Genomic DNA, 24,440 nt, shown 5'->3' on the forward strand with positions numbered 1-24,440 from the left:
GGAAATTTGGCAGGTTTACACACACACACACAGCCTCCAAACCTCCTGCCTGGTTGTAGGCCACTCTCAAAGTATATATATACTAACCACTGTGGCAGGTGGCACTGTGGCAGTTCATCAGTGGTTGCGAGAGGTTGCTCCGCAAGAGCAACCTGGGTCTCACAAGCCCCACCGGTGGCAGCTCCTGCCATAGCGGGGCAGTTGCGCATCGCTTAACAGCTGCACCACTGCGCCACGAGTGATGGAGGACTCCCAAGGATATATTAAAGTTGAGATGGCCTAATTCTGCATATATGCACATTAACTGATTATCACTGTCTGAACAACTTCCATACTGTGCACATTGGATCCGAACACTGGAGCCGAAGAGAAAACCGAAGTACTAGCGTGCCTAATTCGCATTTGGTTTAACTATGCAAATGAACCATAGATTTTTTTTATGCTCTTAAAAACACAAGGATTCTCGAAAAAACTCCTCCGAATGCCATGCTCGTATCAGCACTGGAAGGTATTTAAAAACAGCTCAAGCCATCCTAATGCATTCTTTAAATTAGGCATGATTTCAGGCAGGCTATGAATGGCCGTTGTTGACATCAAAACAAAAAGCATGGACATGCTTTTTCCTTTCCATAAATTTCACAAAACGTCATGCAGAAAACATTTCTCCATTTGAATAACTGTTTTGGGCACTCTGGCACTTTCTGTCAGCGTTGGACTAACATCAGCCTTTTCCTTGTGCATTGAATTCATGAAACCTTACAAGCGCTTTATGTTTTACAAATATATTATGGAGACAGCGATGGATCACTATTGCACTAATCCGTGAAAGATGCGAGAGTTCTGCGGAAAGAAGTATGCTGCAGCAGGTGCGTTCTGTAGATGCAACACTGAATCACATGAAGAAATGGGTAACAAGGATATATATCTCTAGCCTCTGCCAAGATAAAAGAGATCTGCAAAGGAAGGCTTCATAATGCAATTTTAAGAAATGATGTTCAAAATTGTACACCAGGCTTATTTTAAGGTTATGATCGAGCAAGCCAACTTCAAGCCCTAGTTTCTGAGTGCAGTTTTTGTGCATTCAAGAAGCATTTTCTTTACAACCAATAGACCTTGCAGCAATATTTTTCTCAGATTTTAAATACATGCCTCCTGCATGTACTGAACCAAAACAATTGGGCTTGCATGTGGCAACTTGTATATTGATAAATGAATTGTACTGGGCAGGAAGCACAAAAACTAAACAAGTGGTTCTTAAAAATCTATTTTGAAAGAACTACTATCAGTTTTTTTTTGTAGCAAAGTATCTCAGAGATTTTTCGAGGAAGTAAAACGCCTTTGCAAGAAACCAGGAAAATCTGAACGTGGTATCATGGACAGGAGCTGAAATACTGGGAAGACAATTTGAAGCTTATGTTAACCTACCCCCTGAGAAGTTCTCAGTTTCTGAGAAGAGCCTGTTCAAAATATGACAGCCAAAATGCGTGTTTTTGCAAAGTGAAAGTAACAAAAAGCCCACCATCAGACGGTGCATTTGCGAAGCCACTCCATTAAGCCGAGCTAAACAACAACTGGAAACTTGGAGTCTCAGCGTCTCGGCTGGTAGAGAAAAAGACATTTATTTTGCAGGAGACTGCAAGCCACAGCTCTATCACTCATAGCCCCTGAAAGAAAAAAAGAAGTGTTACAATGCAGTTACACCTCTGCACATTACCAACATACTGCCAGTGTTACAGGCACAGTGGACATGTACGACAACCATACCCGAGACAATGCTGTAATACAATGATCGACAAATACTGGCAAGCTGCTGCGTGCAAACATAAGGCATCTGCTCAGGCTTAACAGGGGCTTTCAGATCACAAAAATCTAAAAAAAAATCGAATTTTAGAAAGTACCAGATTTCGTATCTATTGAATTAGAAATATTACAGCGCAAACAAAGACACGGACAAAAAAGAGAGGAAACACACACACAAGCGCTAACTGTCAACTGAATTTATTCGGTGAAAGCCACACCTTTTATAGGCCGAAGGATCGTGAGAAAAAAATGACAAAAAAACAAAAAGGTTGAGTCAGAGCCATCAAATCGCGAGCGCATGCGCGGGTAGACAAGGGCATCACACTTCGGTTTATCTTCCATCTAAGTAGCTGCATTAAAATAGTCAATCTCAGCCTGGAACAGAGATAAAGAAGGTTCGCTGATGCACTCGCTGCCAAGTTTCTGTATGTGGTAGGCTTCTAGGCTTATCCGTGCTGTCCTGTCTTTACTTTTGCCAAGAACCTTTGTCTCCTCAAACCGGGCCAAGCATGCTCCACACTTACTTACATGTGCAACAAGATGCTTGTATTTATCGCTTTTATTTTTTGCTTTTATTTTCTATAAAAGTATCTATAATGCTTTTTTAATCGCATCCCACAAAAATTTCCCCCAAACAGCACAGAAGTGACTTCAAAAAATGTTTTTGTTACTGTAGGCAATAAAAGCTGGCTGAGATCTCAGTGAAAACGCCAGCTTTCTCAAAAGTGTTTTTTGGCCCGATTGCTCTGCTTGCAGAAAGCATAGCACAACAATGGTTTCACAGAGTTTCCTGCGGTTTGTTGCATCGTGTTCCTTGATAAATTTTTTTATGCAGTAACGTTCCTATAGTATTGAATTACTTTATCAGTTTTTTATTCTGTCACTAATTTAACATGATAATAATGAGTGCATTAAGCAAGCGTGGATATAACATTCTGAGCAACCATTCCTATGGGTAAAACTTAAGAGTGACTGCAGACTCCTACCATGTACTGTTGTCACACGAGGCTTTCACCAAGCTTTGTATAGCAATGAAGCATATAAAAATATGTACCAAAACTACTCAACACTGAATTTAAGCATTCAGTGGACATTCCAATAAGCATGGCAAATTTCACTGCATTGCGCGAAAAAATAAAAAATTTCACCTCAAAAAGCCACATCCGCATTTGAGGCTCTTGAGCAGTAAAGCAAAATCGGTGTTCAGTAAGTTGCAATAAATGCATAAAAAAAAAGGAATTTGTTCTTGCAACAAGTTTTAATGTAGAAATCCATTCCACGGTTTGCAAGCCGATCTTTGGAGACCAAATTCACGTCCCTCAGCACAGACCTCACATTAATAACAGTCCAGGTCCAAGCTCACATGCACAATAATTAAGAGGACCCATGTGACGAATAACCATACATTTCATACATGGCCGTACAAGTAGGATGATAGGTTCTTGCCAGCACAGAAAAAAAAAAAGCCTAATGTAGTTAAGTGCATTAAAGGACTGTGAGCAGAATTTATGACAAGGCAAATTCACTCCTCAATACAAGTCGCCTTTGTCTCAGCGCTGCTTTGCAACCGCGTGCCTCTCCTTTTCCGGCTCCACTGATTGAAAGTAAACCGCCAGCTCCTACCACACCTGTGCAGTTCATGTTAGCAACAGGCGCATGTGATAGATGGCGGTAGCTGTCGAGCATACACCTGCCACTTTGCAGGCAGTTGGTGCCTCGTGAAACCGGACTGCACCTGCATCTCCCACGCGCGCTTGTTTCCAACCAGTAGCAGAAGAATTTTCTCCACTCCCTAGAGGGCGCCACATCTTGGGAAAAAATGCATTAGAAGATGGCGCTAGATGCACCATAGCGCTCATCACTAGTCATTAAAAATGCCACGATACTGCAGTGACTTTCACGTGCTTTCAGCTGTGCCTGTGAAATTCAATGATTCTAAGCAGATTGTGGGAGATACGTACTTCACCATGTGGGCGACCTCCCAGTTCGAGTCGACCTTGATGGGTCCTTCGATGACCACACCCTCTGCAGTCACCGTTGCCAGTTGATACTACGAATCATTGGAGAGAGAACAAGACAAGTGCAAAAATCATTTTCAGATACAAGGAGGACTCAAGATAACAGAACACTGCAATGATAGCAGGAGGCAGTTGAGGAAAGGCTGCCGCATCCAGAGTGCTTGACTCGAGTAAAAGACAAATGCGTTCTTTCAAAGCCTATATGCACTGCTGCTCTGTAAGCGACTTGGCCACATTGGTGGCTGCTACACTGATAACGCCTTTACAAGCCGCTGCCACCAGTGCATGAGTTCTCTGATAAGAAACTGTGAAGGTTTCTCTACAAGAAGAAATGGCAGTAGGAAGGTGAAATCGCACAAATGCATGGTGCTACATCAGTACAATTACACCAGCTGTGCAGTACCACCTGCAGCCCTTCTCAGTTTCCAAGCCAGGTCACTAGCAGTAAGTTCTATATGGCCGAGACACCGATAAGGCTGTGGTTAATCACAGCATCCGAAATTCTACCTTTTGTGTGACTGTGATGTGCAAACCAGAATGTGTTGCCCACAGGCCTCTTGATCTGTTGTTATTATTCTGGAAGCTTGACTGATAATGACTTCAGGTTTACAGTAGCAAGAGCAGGGCATGTGGTTTGAAGCAGTTAGGTCAGCCATATTGCCACACTGCCACTACATCTCTGCTCCTTGGATAGCCTCCTAACCCTGAACCCATAGAGTTTCTTACCATTACCTAGAGGGAAAGCTGGCAGCCCGTCTATGGGAGTTTGCATGGCGACCCCTCGAGACCACTTCAGCCACCATGGGCGCTCAAAGCATCATGGGGCGGTGAGCTACTTGTTGCGGAACTGCAACTTTTGGCCAAAAAATAATAGAAAAATAAAGCTGTTCGATAACTACAAACGTCCTAACATTCAATATCTTGTCTAATGATTGCAAGAAACGAGCAGAAAAGCATTTAAGTGCAAAGTTTGCCCAAAATAAGAGACGACTCGCTCTCCTATTGGCCGAGTATTGAACACTATAAAAACTAATATTTCGTAATTACCAGGCGCACTTTTAAAAGTAAATATGTTTAAAAAAAAAAATGTTGTTGCTTAAACACTATAAAAGTGTTTTTAATGGCATTTAGAAAAAGTGAAACCTTTTATTGGCGTCGTGTGCTATTGCAGTTTCTTTACTATGGTTTTTGCACACTGCGTTCGCGCCAAAGTCGTCTGCCATGGAGGAGTTTTTTTTTTCCTCCATGTCGGCTGCGCACACACGAACAGCGTTTTTAGAATGAAACATCTTAGTAATGACACTACATATTCCTGAAAAACTACGACTGTCCCGCAACAAGTAGCTCACCGCCCCATGATGCTTTGAGCGTCCATGGTGGCTGAAGTGCTTCGCCGCCAGCTTTCCCTCTAGGCAATAGTAAGAAACTCTATGCCTGAACCTGACCCATAACACCAATCTCCCTTCTTTTACCCATAGCCAATAACACAAAATTGGCTGAACAGAGTTTTTACTTTTTTCTCTGCCACCAATAGGCTGACCACACAGCCAATGCCACCTGCCACTAACTGACTGTGGCGAGTTACTGTTCCACGAACCAAATTCTGGGAGAATATCATCCCAAGCGGTTTGATAAGAATTTGGCACAGTTCTGCACTGAGAAGTGTTAGAGGGTAGATAAGGAAAACATTTCATGCATTGAAATGCCAAAATGCGCAAGTTGATGGCACTGTGTTACGCTTTGTTACGACACTTCAGCTGCCAAAGTTAACAATATAGTCAAGCACAGCTATAACAAAATAGGTTACGGTGAAACAACTGATACAACAAAAGGAATAGGTGTTCATTCAAGAGTCCCCTAAGAAACCAATGTATTTGGTATAGAAATTTTATGGAGTGAAATTACTCTATAAAGGGACATAATGAGCCCCAAATGAAGGCTTGGTTTGGTTTTACGGGGCTTAACGTCCCAAAGTGACTCAGGCTATGGGGGACGTAGTGGAGGGCTCTGGATAATTTCAAACACCTGGGGTTCTTTAATGTGCACTGACATCGCACATTACATGGGCCTTTAGCATTTCACCTCCATCGAAATGTCACTGCTGCGGACGGGATCGACTCCGCATCTTTCAGGTCAACAGTCGAGCATCATAACCACTGAGCCGCTGCTCTGGCGGCCCTCCCCAAATGAAGTACACGGGCCATTTGCAGATGAGTATATAATTTTATAATGGTACTCAACAGTTCCGTACCCATTCAAAGCAGCAAAGTGAAATTAGCGCGCAATCAGCTCCGTCAAGCACTGCGAAAAACATGCGGAAAGCTGTCTCTCTTTTCAAGTGAGGCGAGCCCTCATAAAGCGTTTTTCTGGACGATCTGTTGGCACTGGCTTCCGCACAAAAGTTTTAAAGCGACAGCATCCAGAGTCCCATTCAGCGCAGAACTCGGTGCTGGCATTAGCACGTCGAGAAAATGGTATTGGTCAAGAGGGTCGCGACGTCACAACCAAGTGACCTCGCATGGGTAATTCAAACACACCATAACCATCAAACAGTACAACAGTGATGATGTCACTGCAGAATTCCTCATTGGTCTACAGGGTTGCGATGTCATTGCACCACATTTATGTAGTGCCTCTGAAGAAAGAAAAGCAACTGCGCTGAAAAATAAAAATGGTTGAGCCGGGCCTCAAACCACTGTGCCTTGGGTCATGAGCCGGGCGCTCTACCCCTCAACCACTGAGGAATGTCCGTTTGACTTGGTTAAAGGGAGGCACTGTGTATCTTGTGGCAAATAATAATAATAAAATAAGCCAATGTGTTTGTGTGTGCGAAGTGTTATGAAAAGAAACCCCAAGTCGCCGTCGCGCCATACGTTCAAGGTGGAGCTCAAGTGTCCCTCGAAATTTTTGATGCCGGAGCTAGTGAAGGGCTCTGGAAATTTCGACCTCCTGGGGTTCTTTACGTGCACTGACATCGCACAGTACACGGGTCTCTAGAATTTCGCCTCCATCGAAATTCGTCCGCAGCGACCGGGATCGAACCCGCATCTCTCGGGTCAGCAGACGAGCGCCATAACCACTGAGTCACCGCAGCGGCTTGAACAGGCAGAGATCATATCATATATCATATCATATATATATATATATATATATATATATATATATATATATATATATATATATATAATTCCGCGAGGTCTCGAACTTCCCCCTTGGGTTATAGGTTTGGTATTGCTATATGGGGTTTAACGTCCCAAAGCGACTAAGGCTATGAGAGACGCCGTAGTGGAGGGCTCCGGAAATTCCGACCACCTGGGGTTCTTTAACGTGCACTGACATCGCACAGTACACGGGCCTCTAGAATTTCTCCTCCAAAGAAATTCTAGCCGCCGCGGCTGGGATCGAACCCGCGTCTTTTGGGTCAGCAGCCGAGCACCATAACCACTGAGCCACCCCTTGGGTTATAGTTGCGGTCGTGTTATCACATGCACATATGGCAATGCTAATTTCCCACTGACAGTGTGGTTTGAACAGCTCATAGGAGACCAAAACGGCACCTTTCATCTGTGTGAAACACACAAGAGCTCTGAACAACAAAACAAGAAGACATGCTAAGCTCTCACAACTAGCTGACAAAAGTCGCTTGCACTGCATGAAGTTGAAGTTGGAACAGCTCTTAAAAAAATATATCTCGCAGTTCAATAAACAGCTTGACACACATGATGTGCACAGGCAAAAGATAGCACCGGTGTGCGTGTCACAGTCATACAGTGCACACTTTCACGCAGAAAGCCCTTGACTAGATGCACGGCTAGGCTGCATAATAGCAAAACTTACCTTGTCAAAAGACCGGGCATCCCTGTAGTAGAGGACACGGAGGCAGCTGGAGAGCAATTTTCGCGCTTCTTCCGCTGTCAACTGGCCAGCTTTCTTCTCGTACGTGTCACGGAGCAGTGGCTGTTGACCCCCAAAGAACACATGGCAATATTTTAAAAAGTGCATGGCTGCACGTGCAAGTGAGCTGACATTCAGAAAATGCGCACAAAACTCGAATTAGTATGAAACGGTCTCGCTCAGTAGAGGTGGATGAGCGCGAAGCTTTGGAAAAGAGTTGCGGCACAGAATGGTCTTTCATACACCACACATATCCTTAAAAAAAAGAAACAAATCCTCTCATTGCAGCCGTAAAGCCTATTCACATAACATGACATCACTGACGTACCCCTATAACAGCCTCTGCAGCTGTGGTGCTCTGTGGAACTGTGGAGAACAACTCTGACACTCTGATTGATGGACAAAGTTCTGCTAAGAAGTTAGGTATCGTCAGGTTGCTCCCTTCCACAACAGCTGAATGCCACCGGTAAGCATTTGTCACTGCATAAAATGGCAGCAGCACATTTTGCCCTTGCCAAGGGTTACCTTACAATTGGTGCTACCTTCTGCACTGCGCCATTTGCGAATCACTATCTGTGTTCGACATTGTATCCTGCTGCGCATGTTTGAAGAAATGCACCAACACAAGCATATTTCGTTACGCACTATTCTTGAAAAAAAAAAAAATTGACTTCAATGCGACTTACTGCAATGTTCACCTCAAAACTGGTGCCTTAAAGGTGCACTGAAGAGGAATCTGAACTCGTCTTTTTGCCGCGGGAACTCGATCTACACGTTCCTAGCATTCTTAGAAACTGCGACTTATTGCCCTGTGTGGCTGATTTCCCTAATCAAATCGAATTAACGCCCGGCTCCCGCCTTTCTTTTTTAATTCTCCCTCGTACGGTGGGCGGAGTCGACCAACGCGGGGAGTGCCTTTCAGCCAGCTCCGTGGAGGCTTTGCTTTCGCTTCATTTTGTTTTTTAGGTTTCCGCGAATAAACAGTTTCATTTGCAGATAATATAACCGCAAAATAAGCCCGCAGAAATAAAAATACATGCGGACTATTTGCTTCTACGGACTACTACGTATTACTCCGCCGATGGCAGAGCGGCAAGCCGCCACGGGACTGGCTGAAAGGCACTACCCGCGTTGGTCGACTCCGCCCACCGTACGAGGGAGAAATAAAAAAAAAAGGCGGGAGCCGGGCGTTAATTCGATTTAATTAGGGAAATCGGCCACAAAGGGCAATAAATCGAAGTTTCTAAGAATGCTCGGAACGTGTAGATTGAGTTCCCGCGGCAAAAAGACGAGTTCAGATTCCTCTTCAGTGCACCTTTAAAGCACCAGATGACCTTTTAGTTCACTGAAATGTTCGTGACCAGTTGTGCTTCCCTATGTTATGGTATGAACACGGTGCTTTAGTGAACAACAAAAAAATGTAAATTGCAGGGTTTAACGTCGCAAAGCGGTCCATGGGCTGTAAGGAATGCCGTAGTGGAGGGCTCCGGATTAATTTAGGCCATCTGAGGATTTTAAATGCATGCTGATACCACAAGGTACACCAGCATTCTTATACACAAACGTCACGTTTGTAAACAAATGCGGCGCTATGGTTGGCAGCAACACGGGACGTGGGCAAAAATGCAGCCTGCCTACACTGTGCCAAAAGACGCTGCCTTGGAAACCAACTCGCGTATGTGAATATCTCAAAGCGAGTGCGTCATTTGGGGTTAGAAATATTTTTGTTTATGCCTGAAGACTAGTTATGCGCTTCTTGAACCTGTTCACCAGACAAAATTGCAAGGCAGAGCACTGCATCGACTTCCTAGCTCCTGCACTCCTAGTTGGTAGCAAGTAAAAGCGCAGCTATGGTGGGCGACTAAGTTGACTAAAATGAAACCAATAAAGCGTGAGGTATAGGTATAGAGAGAAACTAATCAGCTACAGGTCTCAACTTCTGGGCCAATAAAGCACACCCGATTGCTGGAGCATACAAGATTACTAAGCGAAAGCTTTTTCGCAGATGAACCTAGTGATATGCTTCCAGTTTACTCCAAGCCACTTCACTTCAGAGAATGTAGCAAATTATTGGACACCTCGAATAAGGCAAATGCGATCTCTGAGTTCTTTGGAACTTCGTCGAGTGCGCCGCTCAACTTCTTTATTTTGTTTGATGAAACAGACATGGCTTTGGGAGAGCTGAATAAGTGGATACACTTATAAAGTCATTCTGCTTCTTATCTAAAAGTTAGTATTCAAGTGCGCATGTTATTCTGCTTGATGAGCAGAGTGGCTTTTGGTGTGGTATTTTGTGTGCTCGTCAAGTTGTGAACGACCTGCAATGAGAAAATTCAGATAATCAGCAGAAGGCGCAATGTGGCCGCCAAAGCGTGTATGTTCCAACATGGACACCTAGAAGGGGCGTGCGCCATGACTTGAATTTCCCGGCGAAGCAAGAACCCGGATATTAACGACACGTGATGTGGTGTAATATACACCGCGGGTGGGCTGAGAAGTTCTGCGACATGATATCGCATCACAAGAAATCAGTCAGTGAGCGACTGCCTCATAAGGGTCACTGGTGACTTGTTTGGGGCTCCCCCTCCGTGACTAACCGGCTCAATTATGCAGTGCGACCTCAGCGACTCTCCAGTATGAATGCACCTGGAAGGTGACTGGCAGCAGCTTTTGCGTTTTACTTTTTTCTGCAAAGAGGTGCTCGGCTTGTAGTAGTGCGGGTGAATAAAACCTGACAGCAGTGCCCCCGCACTCGACTAAGATCACACGCATACGGAATACTGTGTCTAACCCTCTCATGTAGATAGCACGAAAAAACATGACTGGCTGCAGGCGTTGATTCTTGCGCCACGCGACCGGACAGCAATCATGTGCATTAAAAGCCACAAACTAACCGATCAGGTTCCCATGCAGAAGTGCAATGCTAGCCATGAATCAGATCCGTCGCTAAAGGGACCCATTTATCCCGCTCCATGGCTGCTGCCCATCACTTCTGCCTGTATCTGACCATAAGTAACGTGCGGAAACTGATGCAGCTTCCTTTCTTTTTTTTTTTTTGTGCCTTGCAAAGCCACCAAACATGGCACACCTTGTCGGCATATCGCGAATTATGCCTGTAAGACACGCAAGCATGGCACACGCGACGTAGATGGTCCTGGCTTTTGCCTACACAATGAAAACACTGCTGACACTAGTGACGCCGCATCTTCACGTCACGACCTGACACTTTCCTACACATCGAAATACGGCCCTGGCGGCTGGGATCGAACCCGCAACCTTGGGAACAGCAGCCGAACACCAAAGCTGCTGCTGGGCCACAGTGAAGAGTGCCCTGAGTGAACTTTGAGAACACTTCATGAGATGACCTGGACTTCGGCGAAATATGGCAATTCATAATGTGGTTCCTTGCTCATCCAAACTAGTTTCTGAACGCAAGTACTGTAATATCTGTCAGCCCAGTTGGTCTGGCTGCACGATGGAGTATTCAGGTTTTCACTAAATAACGTAATGCACCGAGATGACCTCTCAGATAGACAGGTAAAACATTCAATAAGATGCTTGGATCTAACATATTATTAGCTTCACTCAGACCAACTCTTTAGCCTCTCAGACCTGTCTATAAGCATACAGAGGCGGTGAACGACAAAGAGAGGTAGAAATCTAGATGCACTGCACTGACATTTCAATACAGAAGAGCTTTTGCATTTTACCTGAGCAATGTAGGCACCATAACCAGTGGCCAAGGTGTCACTTTCAAATGCTGTTCCTAGCATGTCCACTTGGCCCAAGAACCTGGGTTTTATGGAAAACAACAAATGCCCAAAACAGTCAAACAATCAGCACAGAAAAAACACCCAGCATGTATTGAAATGCACATCAATCTGCCGTTGTCATAAGATTTCGTTAAAGGGACACTGAGGAGAAATTGAAGTTGACTTGCATCGACAGAATACCAGCTCCTGATTACAAAAACGCCATTCATACTGACAACAAAGCTCCTGTAACATAGAAAAGAGCAAGAACCAAAATACAGGTATCGCCGCCACAGGCCAAACTCGCAAGTACAAGCTTCATGGCGTCATAGAACAAAACAGTGTTGCTAGAACCAATAGTTCTAGCAACACTAGGACACGAGAAGCTACGAATCACTGAGGCGCAGCAAATGCATGCGCAAATCTCCTTGACGTCGCCAGATGGCGCCACGTACCCGATAGCTACGCGCGCTCCTGCAGCGCCGGGACCAATCAGCGCTTGCTCTCAGCGGTATGGGGCTCCCGGTATTCCGCTAACGGTAACAAGGTACACGGTATGCTAAAGGCGTCTATTTGCGAGAACTTCGTTGACGACTTCGAGAACGGGATCCATTGTAACGCTGGCAAAACGCCGGTGCAAATGTAAACGAAGCGACGGCCGCAATAGCCGATAGATGCCTTCAACGTGCGGCCGGCGGTAGCTTTCTTTTCGGCTGCTGCTGGGCCGCACTGCTGGCCGCCAGAAATCACGGAGTCTGCGTTACGTCATGTGAATGTCATGTTTCACGTCACTTAGTTCTGTGTCGTCATAGCAGAATCCCAAGTTTGAATCAGAGCGGCGGGAAAAACTATTTCAACTTCGAATCCAAATTTCTTAGAAATAAATGCATCTTTCGCTGCCGGCCAAGTGGCAACAAAGCCATGAAATGCCGAACTATCGGATTTTGCTATAAAAAAAATATTAATAGAGCTCTCCTCAGTGTCCCTTTAACAGTAAAGCAGAGCTGTATCATGAGAATGCTGCCACCTTCAAGCCATGCTGCAGCAAAATTCATGTGATGCAACGAAGGAAACATTCAGATGACAAAATCACAAAGAGCGCAATCTGTCAACAGGCTTCCTCTTTAAAGATACACTAAGGACAACCCTGTCCACATTATATTCTTAGTAAAATTTGACTGTCTGGCAATATTCGGCCCTGGAGATGTTCATTCAGTAGCAAAAGATGTACTGTTCAGAGCAGAGAAATTTGAAATTAAAAAAAAAAAAAATGTTGAAATATTTCCCCCCAACAACTTGATTCAAATTCAGTGCATCAGAAACTCCGTGATCCTCCACAGGAAGTGGACGATGAGAGATTCCTAAATAAGAAAGCACTTGCAGCCATCGTAGTTTGCCGGTGAAAATGGTATGCAGTGGCAATGCTTGCACTGATTTTTTTTCAAATCCTATCTTGCTTACAAATACTCAGTGAAAGTAGTTTTCAGTGAAAGTAGTTTTTGTAATTTGTTAGAATGCAGTAATCAACTGATACCAACCAACTTCAAATTATCCAGTGTCCAATTAAAGCTAGCAGGCATTTTTTGCTTCGCGTGAAAGTGTGTACATTACTAGTTGCTTTGCACAAATCCTGCCATAGCATGAAGTAAACTCAATTACTTCTCCAACAGATTCATAGAGAAAAGAACTAGCACATCATTAATTATGCCAGAAAAAAACTCCAAGACCATTTGTGCCCAAGGCTACCTCTGCAACGCGAAAGTACCCTGTAATCAGAAGCCATAACAGCTTCTCATTTCATCTGCATCTTGATTACCCAGACAACATAATAGCATGAAGATGTCGTTTTAAAAGTAAATACCAAAAAAGCGGCAACTTTGGCAAGACAGCATGCATGATTGTCTAGTATGGCAAGGACTAAATGCTCATTCTCATTTTTTCCCTCAGTACTGAGAAACCAAGCCAATGTAACAATAAACAAGACTGCCTGTGAAACACTCAGCACAATACAGCGCAATATGCAACACTGCACAAAATTTGTGCAGCACATTTCATTTTATTTATTTATGAAACAATGTGGACATGTGGTATGTGCAAGAGCTGAGTTGAGTTGAGTTTAATGGCACATAAGCGACTAAGGCTATCATGCGCCAAGCTCAGGGTATAGAAAATTGTTGTATATAGATGTTATACAAAAGTCTAAATGAGCGGCGGTGTAAAGGGCCTAAAAAGTTAATTTGTGCAACCTAGTAAAAATATAAGACAAAATTTGAGAAGTGACTTATGGTAAAAGTTTTAAACAAGGTCGGGAACCTCAGCAGCCATCCTTGGCTGTTCAAGGATCTAGAGGTCCCCAACCGATGGAATGGTGACCTCAGCCGTCTTCTCACGACGACAGGGTGGCTGAGGTGTGGTTCGAAAAAATTCGCAAGTTGTAAAAGAAACTGACCATTATTTATAACATTTACAATTTGTTTAAAACAGCTGCACTATTTAAAAACTTAAAAACCTGTGAAATGTCGACAAGCGCATGTTCTCCTAAAAGCAATGTTGGATGGAATGGTCTGTGTTCGCTATAAAAAACTGTAAAATGCTCTTTCCTCAGTCTTTCTAGTTTTCTGCATGAAAATAAAACATGGTTTATTGTTAACTCGTCATGGAGAGGAAAAATACATATGACCAGAGAAGACAAAAAAGCATGTATTGTAACGCAGTTCTGCAAGCATGTTATATTTACTGACCACTTATAGCTTTACCTTTACTTCAGTCACCCAGTAAAAGCAAAGCTAACGCATTCAGCAAAACCATGCCATTCTGAAGGCTGTGCTGCTTGACTGGGGTGCATTTTATATCCTTCGTCAGTTACCCAGAATTCAGGCCATTCTAAAACTGAAGCTAGGCAGACACCGACGAGATAAAACATGACACTCCCAGGGCTTTGTCGTTCCTTTCTTTTATCTGCATCTTTTTAACTGTCTCCACAGTTTCAAAATACGTTACCAATAAACCCAAGCCTCTGTTCTGTTACTTCAAACTATACAAAAGCAGTACAGGAAACCTCCATTATGCACATTCCTTATTTATATTGTGAACTCACTTAACTCGAACTGTCAGTTTATTTGAGCTGATGCAAGTTTATCACAAAAGGTTCCCATGAATTCTAAACAGCACTATTACAAAAAATTTTCCGGTCCCCATCGAGTTCAAATTATGGTGTTACGCACAGAACAAATGGTCATATCACTTGAATTAAATTGAAATGAAAGCGTTCAAAACTTGAGAGACAAGTCACTGATAAAGGTGCATGTAAATCAATGCAGGGGAATAACACAGCTAATCCTGCAAACAAAGCAGATGAGAGTAACTTACGGAACCCCATCTTGAAGGCCACCAATGAGGTAGGTGTTCCACAGCGGGTCAAACCTAGAACGCCTAGAGAGAGGGAAATAGGGAGAGAGAAAGAAAGAAGAAGAAGAAAAAAAGGCACTGCTTGTCAGCTATATTTCTTAAATGAACACTGACAAGCAGAGATGCCCAAAAAGACAAAGAGGAATACTAGCCACCATTCTGGATATTCTGTGGGAGGGCACTTCACTGTTACTTTTTCAACACAGTTTTGCATGCCTTTTCATCTCCAACCCCACACCCTTGTGTCTTTCTACCACGCATGACAGTGGCCATAACCAATAGAATAAAGGCATTACAAAAGGCTGTAAAGATGCTGCTCATCACAGCTAACATATGCAACCAATTATGTTACTAACAAAAAAAATTCCGGGGGGGGCACTTTGTTGACCTAAAGTGTGGTGAGGCGGAAGCCTTTAGCGCGGTGTTGCTGCTTGTGTCACTGATATGTGGTTAAGATGTTAAGCTTCGCCTGGAATGCGACAGCGTCTTGCAACACTGCCAGGGAGTACACAGAACGCCATCACCCATTCGGCTCTACGCCTTGCTCGTCGGTAAATTGTTTTTTGAGGAAAGGAAATGTACGTATCTGTCTCCCATGTCTCCACGAGGAGTGAACGAAGACAGCGCATTCACTAGATGCGTCTTTGTTCATTCCAAACCATCGAGCTGGCATGGCGGAGTGGTAGCGTGCTCGACTCCCACTCCGGAGACCCGGGTTCGATTCCCCAACTCGAACAATTTCCTCCTTGGTTTTATTTATTTATCTGGTCTAAATATAAAGGTTTATTAGGCTAATTAGTTAATTAAGCAATTAACTAGTCCGACTTGCAGCATTACTACACGATCCCTTTAATTGGTTGCATGGTTACTAGGCAAAGTACAATTGGCCCCAATTGAAATTTGCGCACTGTGACGTCACGACCGTTTCGACCAATTGAAAAGTGCGACATTTCTGTCGACAACTCCTGTTTACAACGATGAGGCATTAAAGGCTTCCGCCTTAATAGGCCGTAATTTTGCTGATAGATACACTCTGCACAAAACTGTCACAACTGGGAGGAGCAGCCTGCCACAAGAAGGGAGGGGAAGAAGAGTTGGATGGAACGAAGGGCAGCAAGGAAGGAATGGTGCCTTAACACACAGACCTGAGGCAGATTCAAACCTACCAAATCTGAAGGCTTCTGACAACTGAATGAGCAGAGGGTGAAAGCAGGTTTTCAGGAGGTGCCATGGTACACAAGATTTCCAAGTGTTTGTGTTTTTGGCATGAAAGATCTTTACAAGTACTGTAACCATGGGGAGGACAAAACAACGTGCACATGCACACACACAAAGCAGGAGCACAGTGTGGTTAATTAATCACAAACAAATTTTTTATCACCAGTTTTGCCACCAACTAGCACCACTGCTCAGCTCTAGAGCGATATTGCATTTATCCCTATAGGGCGAAATTTTGTTTCCATGGAAAACAAATACTTTTCTGCCTTAATGGCATATTCCGACCTCAAGAAAAACAACTTGTTAGTTTTACAGCTCAAAATACAGCAGATTAATTTTTTAGAGCGACATGCAAAATTTCGTACAAAAGGTCACAGTGCTTGGAAATAGCAGCATCAAAATATTAGACAGGTAAACATCCCAAGGATCGTGGATTAAGTACCTGTTTTAAAGATGCATACTGATGTAGAAATTGAGAAAAATAAATTGATTTTGTTACAGCAGGCAAAATCTGCATGCATAAAAATGGAGGACGTGCTACCCAGCTCACTGTCAGGTGAAATATTACTGGCTGCATTTGCTATATGGCATAAAAACCCAGCCTATTTGTGATAAGAATGATGCTAAATTCACCTGAAAGAAAGAAATCACTGCTGGGTGCATCCACTGCAAGAAAAATCTCCTAGTTTGTTGTGTACACAATTGTATACGAAGCACCTTTAAAGGTTAACCATTCACACTGTCAGCAATCGTGAGGACTTAGAAATCGGTGACCTGAGAACCCTGTCTGCTCATGCCACAACCGAACGCCCGCAAGCAGCCTGGCAGGTTCCATGTAACTGCTTTTTAGACACAGTACCTGTAACTGCTTTTCAGAAGCATACAAAGAGATGTCAATTTTTGCACTGCTCGGACTACACACCACTTATGTTATTTTCATCTAGATGAACGTATTGGAGGCTTCTCACCAGTGGACTATGAAAATCATCAAATGCCGTTTCACTACACATGTGTGAATAAAACTTGCTAGCTGACATTTATACTCGCCGAAGAAACAAATTACTATATCCTTTGATGGTTTTTGAAATTTCATGTCTCTACCCCTTTAAAAAAAAGAAGAAAAAAGATTCAAGCAGGAAAATGTTTCTCGTGCAGTGACAGTGCATGAACACCATCACTCAATGACAAAAATTTGTTAGCAGAGGCATGGTTGATGTTACTGCTTTGACTGAAGTTTTCTTTATACCACTCCACATATTTGAGTGTTTAAATGCATTATATTAGTGAAAGTCGCGGATTAGCAACTGAACTAGCCATGACAAACTTTTCAAGCAATTTGAGAGCATATTGGAGAAATATCACAGACTTGCCCAACACAGCGGGTGTGTTGAATCCCACCATGTCTGCGGACGATTTCAGCTGGGATCCCTGGCCTCAGTTGATGTGAATCCCTGATATAGGCTTTATGACAGTTGATGTTGTCATATAACATTGCTTAGCTGTTGTTCAGTTCTACTGCTGGTCAACTGAACTGCCAATGAAAACTTCCACGTAACAGGAGTATAAAGGTGCTGTACGAATGTGCACACTAACTGAACTGCTTTACTCTCCTAAATGGAGGAGCAAACGTCACTGTGAGTCCTGCCCAAGTATGTGGGCAAACCTCCACAAATATATTTGAAATATTGAAATATTTGAAATATATTACTCCCACATTACTCAATAGTTTAGAGTCGTCGAATTTCGATCCAGCATACGAACCTAAACATACGATTAGTCTGTTCTGTCGGCAGAAATTATTATAGTTGTCTTAGATCTTGTAATGTGAGGCGTTTTCTGTTCTGTAATTATTGTACACATGTCCCCTGTAGAAATTTACTGTCGCTTCAATTCGTTACATACTGTGTCCAGAATGTCGAACACATTGTACTTCATCTGTTTTTTTTCTTTGTTTTCTTTTTTTTCTGTGTCTGAAGCGTTACAAACGGTTGTTTGCCTTGCAATGTTGAATTTGTATTTATTTGTTGCGCTTGAACTATATTGCCTCTGTAATATGTATCTGTATTTATTTTTCCTTTGTTATGGTGATGTTGTTTCCGACACGCTGCAGTGCCACCATGTAGGGGGCCGGGGCCCCTGTCAAGATGTTTTTACAGCTTTTAGTCCCGGCTCCTACCTTTTCGAAAGGAAAGGAAATAAAGAGGAAATGAAAAAAAACCACACACCTGTTGTACATGACACGGGTCAGCCACGAGTAAAGGGACTTGGGCTTCAGCTTGAAGCCATCATTGAGGCACTCTTCGCTGATGCTGCAGGAAAAAAAAAAAAGCATACATTGGAAAACATGCTTGAGAAAGGCAAAAAAAATGCTAAGTGGCACGCATCTGCATCGGTGACGTTAAAGGGACACCAAGCGCAATTTGAAGCTGGGCTACGTTGACAGGTAACTGCACTCTGAATACAACAATGCTACTTTCACTGAAAATGAAGCTTTCATAAGCTAGGAAAGGCAAGCAAACAAAAAAATGAAATACAGGTGTCATCGCCACCGGTCCTTTTCGTAGGCAAACTGCGAAGACATCATGACCGATTTTTGTATGTGTCTCTATGAGAGGGTAGGCTACAATACCATTCACTTAAAAACAGTGATCATGAAGTCCTTTATGCTGTAGACGTCATTAACTTGAACTGAGTTGAAGGAAAATTTTTAATGAAAATTTCTCAGCAATAAGTGAATCTGCTAACAAATGTCACCACGGTCTGAAAGAAGCATAAAATCATTTTTACTAAGAACGAAAATTGGATACAGTTGTCCTCAGTGTCCTTTTGAACTATCTAAACTTTCCAGGCACATCAGTCATTGGGAGAAAAGTGCTGGAATTTCCAATCTAGCCTACACAGCAAGCAGTCCGTGCTGCCACGTGTGATGGAGACTGCTGGGTGAACTGGGCAACCACCAGAATGAATACAATGCTGAAATCTGAATTGGAGCATCCAATGCAACAGCATAGGATGTAGAGATGCTACTGTAGAAGGTGGCATAACAATTAATGCCTTGAATTGCTTAACACAGTGATATCACATACAATACAGGCTGTATAAATACCAATACTTTTCCCTTACGCTGGCAGTAGCATATCAAATTCTCAAGGCAGTACACAAACCGCATCTATGAAAATACTTGTGAGCCTGTACTTGTGAACTTGAAAAAATACTATCAAGCAATGAGGACAGTGAGCGTCACTGCTATGCACTCTACATACTTCTGACGTGGGTTACAACAATGCTGATTTTACGAAGGACAAAGGTTGCATTCAATTACTTCTAGAAAAAAACAAAAAATAAAACTCATGCAGAAATTTTAGGGCATGTCAGCACTACCTAATACTTTTCACACTCTGAGTGCTCGCATGTTCGCCTTCATAAGTGATTTGAATGTGCCGTCACAGGTGACATGATAGCGTCCCAGGCATTGCTTTAAGAGTAGTTCTGAGCAATGGCGATTAGTTGGTCATAAAAATATGCAGGTTTTCACCCTTCTCTTGGTCTCAAACATGGCGGCCATTAGGATGTCAGTGAAAGCCCTCTATAGGTGGTATGCACTGGCGCCCAGCCATGGCGCCCAGCGCTGCGGTGCGCCGCCGCCGGCCACGATTGAGGTGCACGTAGCAGACGAACTCCTGCTCCGTGTGCATGTTTCCTTCGCGTATCGTGTTCAGACTGCCATTTGGAACCCGCGCGCATCGCAGATTCGGCCGGTAGTCGCTGGGCGCGATGGTCGCACGTAACTACATCGTAAACGAAAGCCACTTGGACTGGGCAGCTGTGCTTGTTATCGTCCTGCTCGAGCCTGTCGCCGATTACGTCCTGTGTGGGAGTCCTCACGAGTCCGAATCTTTGTTACCGCTCTGGAGCAGTTGTTCTTCTGCCTAAAAGTAGTTATAGATTGTTACAACGGGCGCTCATGCATAAAGCAGCCAACTGGGCTAGGTAGTTCACTTTTGCACTGTGCGCGCCACGTTGACAAAATTCGACCCGAGAGTACCTGCTAGCTTACACTTGATAGTCCGCGTTTCGTCAGTGTCGTGTCTCTTTTTCTTGTCAGCAACTGACAGCAAGTGCACGGGGCTAAAATATGTGAGCCGTTCTGGTAAGGACAGAGGTTGCTGCGCCAGCTCGCAAGCTTGCAGTATCACCCCGACGCAAGGGCTTATTTCACATCGTCCACGATAAAAAGAGGCCGAGTGGGTGGCCACGGCTCCATCGAAAAACGAAGCGCATGCCAAAAGAATCTATTTCGAGACAAGAGAACACACGAGGTCACATCATTTCATTCAACATTTAGGCAAACTTTTGTGGCCGTCTTGCGCTTTTTTAGGGTGTGCTTCGCGCAAGAATTTGGCAGGTCAACCTAAAATTAAAATCTGAAGTATTATATCAAGACCAGATATGTAGTGCATCTCGGAAATCAGCGGCTCTACGCAGGTACACGCAGTCCACAGCTATGCAAAGAGAACCGCAGACGTGCCGCAGCTGTCCAGTGGTGCCGGGTCCCCGATCTCTTCCTGGTGAATGTGCCTGAAATACATGAGGATCTCCGGTTTCACGGAAGCGCTGCTGTCATTGACTGCTATCCAAGCTTATATCCCAGAATCGAGGGGAACTAAACATGCGACCAACTTTCGTCGCTGCGCCCGTTTCCTCGACAGGCTCGAGCAGCGCAATAACAGGCACAGCTGCCCAGTCGAAGTGGCGCTCGTTTACGATGTGGTTACGTGCGACTATCGCGCCCAGCGACCACCGGCCGAACCTGCGATGCACGAGGGTTCCAAACGGCAGTCTGAACGCGCCACGCGAAGAAAACATGCTCGCGGAGCAGGAATTCGTTTGCTACGTGCACCTCAAACATGGCAGCTGGCGGCGGCGCAGCGCCGCGGCGCGGCTGGGCGCCAGTGCATACCACCTATAGACCTATGAAAGCCCTCTGTCAGAAGTCCAGCGGTGGCGTGTGTGTGCTCGTTCTTTTGTATTATCCTGCATCTTCTTTTTGCTTGTTCCTACAGTGGGAGCTAAAGGGAGTGCAGATAGGACTCACATTTTTTGGTCAATGACGCTCTTGAGAAACTGGAAGTCGGCGTAGTCACCACTGGCTGTGGCTGCAATTTGGTCGTTAACCTTGAGTATACGGGTGCAGTTCCTGAACCTTGCAAGTGACCCGTAAGAGCCGAGGGTATCAGCTGCAAGCATCACGCCGCCGTCGAACTTAGTCGCAAGAACGGACGTAGCTGTAACCATTGGACTCCTAAAATGAAAGCATCAGAACAAATTACATGCAAATATGTTAGAATCTTGCAGCATCTAGCGAACATCCACAGTGTTTAAACTTTAGGCTAGCTCAACCCGTAGCCGACTTTAACAGAAACTATACATCTGTGAATCAAACGAAATGAGCTGAACTGGTGCAGTAGCTTAATTAAGTTTGCTCCATATTTCTGTACACACATACGAAATAATGGCGATATTCACGAGTAAACGTATGCAGCAATGATAGCAATAGAACGTTTTCCTTTCAGAACAGGCTGCACAACCAATCAGTGAACTAGCGATTCAGCGAGAGCCACTGCATGAGTTGAACACGAACCTTTGCAGGTCTGAAGCGTTGTCAGCTCGAGCAACATATCCCGAAAAGCACGCTCTGCGCCGTTCATCTTTCAATGCGTCTCGATAGTACACGAGCCACTGAAGAATGGTAATGCCATTCGGTCTACTCTCCCTACAACGGACGTTGCTTTTTGAGATGCAGCGGCCAAAAGCGATCTACGATGTAGCTGATTAGCGGCAAACTACATGTTTCTTAACAAAAATGCTTAATATAATCCTGCACAAAAACGTCAACTCATCCAGCAGAGCTACAAGTACGACGGGCACTTTCCCGTCCGTCCGACCTGGGAAGAAAGAAAACCATGTGTACGTGTGTTAACCAGGATCAACTTACTGAGTCCGCTGTCGTATTCCCGAATACATTCCTGCCGGGACTGAAGGTTGGAATTTCGAAAATCCGAAGGAGTTTCCTCCAGGTAACACAGACATGTCGTACGCCATCTTTGTTTCCAGCCGAAATGCGAAAGTGCGTCTGGACTTGGCTTGAAATCAGAACGTGACGGCTTTTGCTGACAACAAAAACTGGACGCATAACTGATGCATTAATACACACACACTGTTTTAACACAAAAGTAGCAAATATTTTTTAAAGAAAAGCAGCGATTGAATGCAAAAAGTTTGGCCTATTTTGTTATGTGGTTCTCCCGTCCTCGTCCTCGTGGCGCTCTGTAAAATTAGCGTCATTTTCAAAACCAGACTCAACGGGTCTCTATTTATCCAGATCTTTACAACCCAAATTGTGGCCAACGAGCCACCTATGATCACATCCTGTGGGACTGCAAAATAGAGCCACCTCCGGGTGATCTAGTTACCGCTCCTTCTCTCGAGCGGTGGGAGACCGTGCTGGCTAGCTCTAACCCCAGAACGCAAGTTTTGGCAGTGGAGTGGGCTGACAAAGTCGTCGAGGGCTGCGTACTCTCGACCACTTAACGCGGCCTCTTACCAAGCTCTTTCCGGCGAATAAAATGTTTTACAATCAAATGCAACGGGCAGTAGGGGGCGACTATATATTTGCTACTCTCGCTGCTAACAAAACTGGCTCGTGAAGACAAATGTTAATCGTTCGCAAATCCCGCAGAACTAAACTCGCGAACAAAGCCTCGCTAACGAAGATGTGCCAATGCACGTTCACTGCATTTACCACTGCGCATCACTTCGTGTTTATGGCCACTGAATGCTGATGTTGGCACGCGGTCTGATTATTTTCTCCTCACCGCGCGGAACGAGCAATCTTGCTAATTTATGTCGACGCTACTATGCAATTCGTGATCATAGGCGACAGACTGTTCAATGGAATTTTTCGCGGCATTCTATGAAGCGCTGTCTTTTGCTGCTGTCTTTTAAGCTGCTGTCTTTTGAGGGCGCATTAGTGTACGCTCAGTTTGTGTTAGATTTAATCATTTGTCTGTCTTCATGCCATTTTATTTGTGGTCACCGCTACGTGACAATATGCTACATTGTTTTTTTTTTTTTTACTATTTATTTGGTAACACATTGATAAAAGGGCTTCGCAGATGATCTTGAGCCCTGGAGTCCTCAGTATCGAATCCGACCCCGGCGGCCACGTTTCGATGGAGGCTAAGTGCAGAAGACGGGCATGTACTGTGCAATGTCTGCACACGTTATAGAACTCCAGTTTGTCGTAATTAATACGGAGCCCTTCATTATACAGGGCCTCTTTCTCTATACCCTCTTTCACTTCCTCCTCCGTCCCTACCCTGCTGAAAAAAGTCATGTGATGCAATAACCTCATAGACGCTTCATCATAGAATATCATACAATTTGTACGATATTCATCTCTATGATGACTCTATGATTTTGCAGAAATGTATGACATTTGTATGATAATTTTCTATGATTTGTATGATAATTCTATGATTTTGTATGATAAACTGCATGAATTTATTACATCGTACAACTTTTTTCAGCAGGGTTCCCTCATGGCCACATTTAGATGTACACCAAGGTTTAGATGGTTACCACCCCTTTCCTTTTCTCATAGCCAATTTAATTTAGTGCCGCTCGCGAAACTCCCTGGTTCGTCCCTGGTTCCATTAGACGTTGAATAAATGCAGAGTAAATATGATGTAGCGATGGCTCTGATGGAACCTCGCGAAGAAAAAATTTGCAAAAAAGGGAAAGACCCTTCAGCCGCTGGTACGTCCGATAACGTTGCGAATCGTGCATTCCTTCATACCTTTTAATAAGCGCAGTTCTGAACGCGATACTTCAAAAAATGTCTTCGAAACTGATTCCCGATACCCTCAAACATTGTATTTCCGATATTGATGCAAGATACAGAACCGAAATTGATTCCGATACAGATACTCGATACTGTATCGTCGATAGATCGATTTTGATGCATCACTGAAATCGCCAATATTAATGAAGCTAGTACTATGAGTATCTAAATTAGCTAAATTCGCGACTTCTGGAATCTTTCATGTATTCGGTACAGTACACTGTTTCTGAAAGGGCTTAAACGAACCCGATCGCTCAGGTTTCTTTACGCTCTACTGTCGGTGCAGCTGGTTTCGTTAGAACTTTGCATTGGACAGAAGTGATGAGGACGTTTAAACGATATCGATTCCATATGCAGCCGACCAAGATATATTTTTTAATCTAATGTTGTTCATGTGAACCGGCCGTTCAGCACTTGACTACGTAGTTATAAACTTGAAACTTTTTC

General features: G+C 44.0%; 1 protein-coding gene across 1 annotated transcript; it reads right to left on the minus strand.

Annotated features, from left to right (window-relative positions):
• Positions 1–1,595: 1,595 nt before the first annotated feature.
• Positions 1,596–22,233, minus strand: Prosbeta7 (proteasome subunit beta type-4). The gene is made up of 8 exons (XM_089549255.1): positions 22,086–22,233; positions 21,186–21,392; positions 18,316–18,399; positions 14,834–14,896; positions 11,423–11,504; positions 7,656–7,775; positions 3,762–3,850; positions 1,596–1,664 (listed from the first exon to the last, which is right to left on the minus strand). The coding sequence occupies exons 1-8, from the start codon at positions 22,190–22,192 to the stop codon at positions 1,652–1,654; spliced, it is 765 nt and encodes a 254-aa protein (XP_089405381.1). The 5' UTR covers positions 22,193–22,233; the 3' UTR covers positions 1,596–1,651.
• Between the last annotated feature and the right edge of the window lie 2,207 nt (positions 22,234–24,440).

This window comes from Amblyomma mixtum, chromosome 6 (genome assembly GCF_055824585.1).
Source record: "Amblyomma mixtum isolate Tamu chromosome 6, ASM5582458v1, whole genome shotgun sequence".
In the NCBI taxonomy this organism is placed as follows: domain Eukaryota; kingdom Metazoa; phylum Arthropoda; class Arachnida; order Ixodida; family Ixodidae; genus Amblyomma; species Amblyomma mixtum.

What these genes read in the sequence shown, in the direction of transcription:
- Prosbeta7 (XM_089549255.1), bottom strand. Translation starts at nt 22,192, where the DNA reads ATGGCGTACGACATGTCTGTGTTACCTGGAGGAAACTCCTTCGGATTT. An exon ending in AGCGTCATTGACCAAAAAAT is followed by an intron (nt 18,400 to 21,185) that starts GTGAGTCCTATC and finishes TTTTTCCTGCAG; the next exon opens with CATCAGCGAAGAGTGCCTCA. An exon ending in ATGGTGCCTACATTGCTCAG is followed by an intron (nt 7,776 to 11,422) that starts GTAAAATGCAAA and finishes GGGGGTCAACAG; the next exon opens with CCACTGCTCCGTGACACGTA.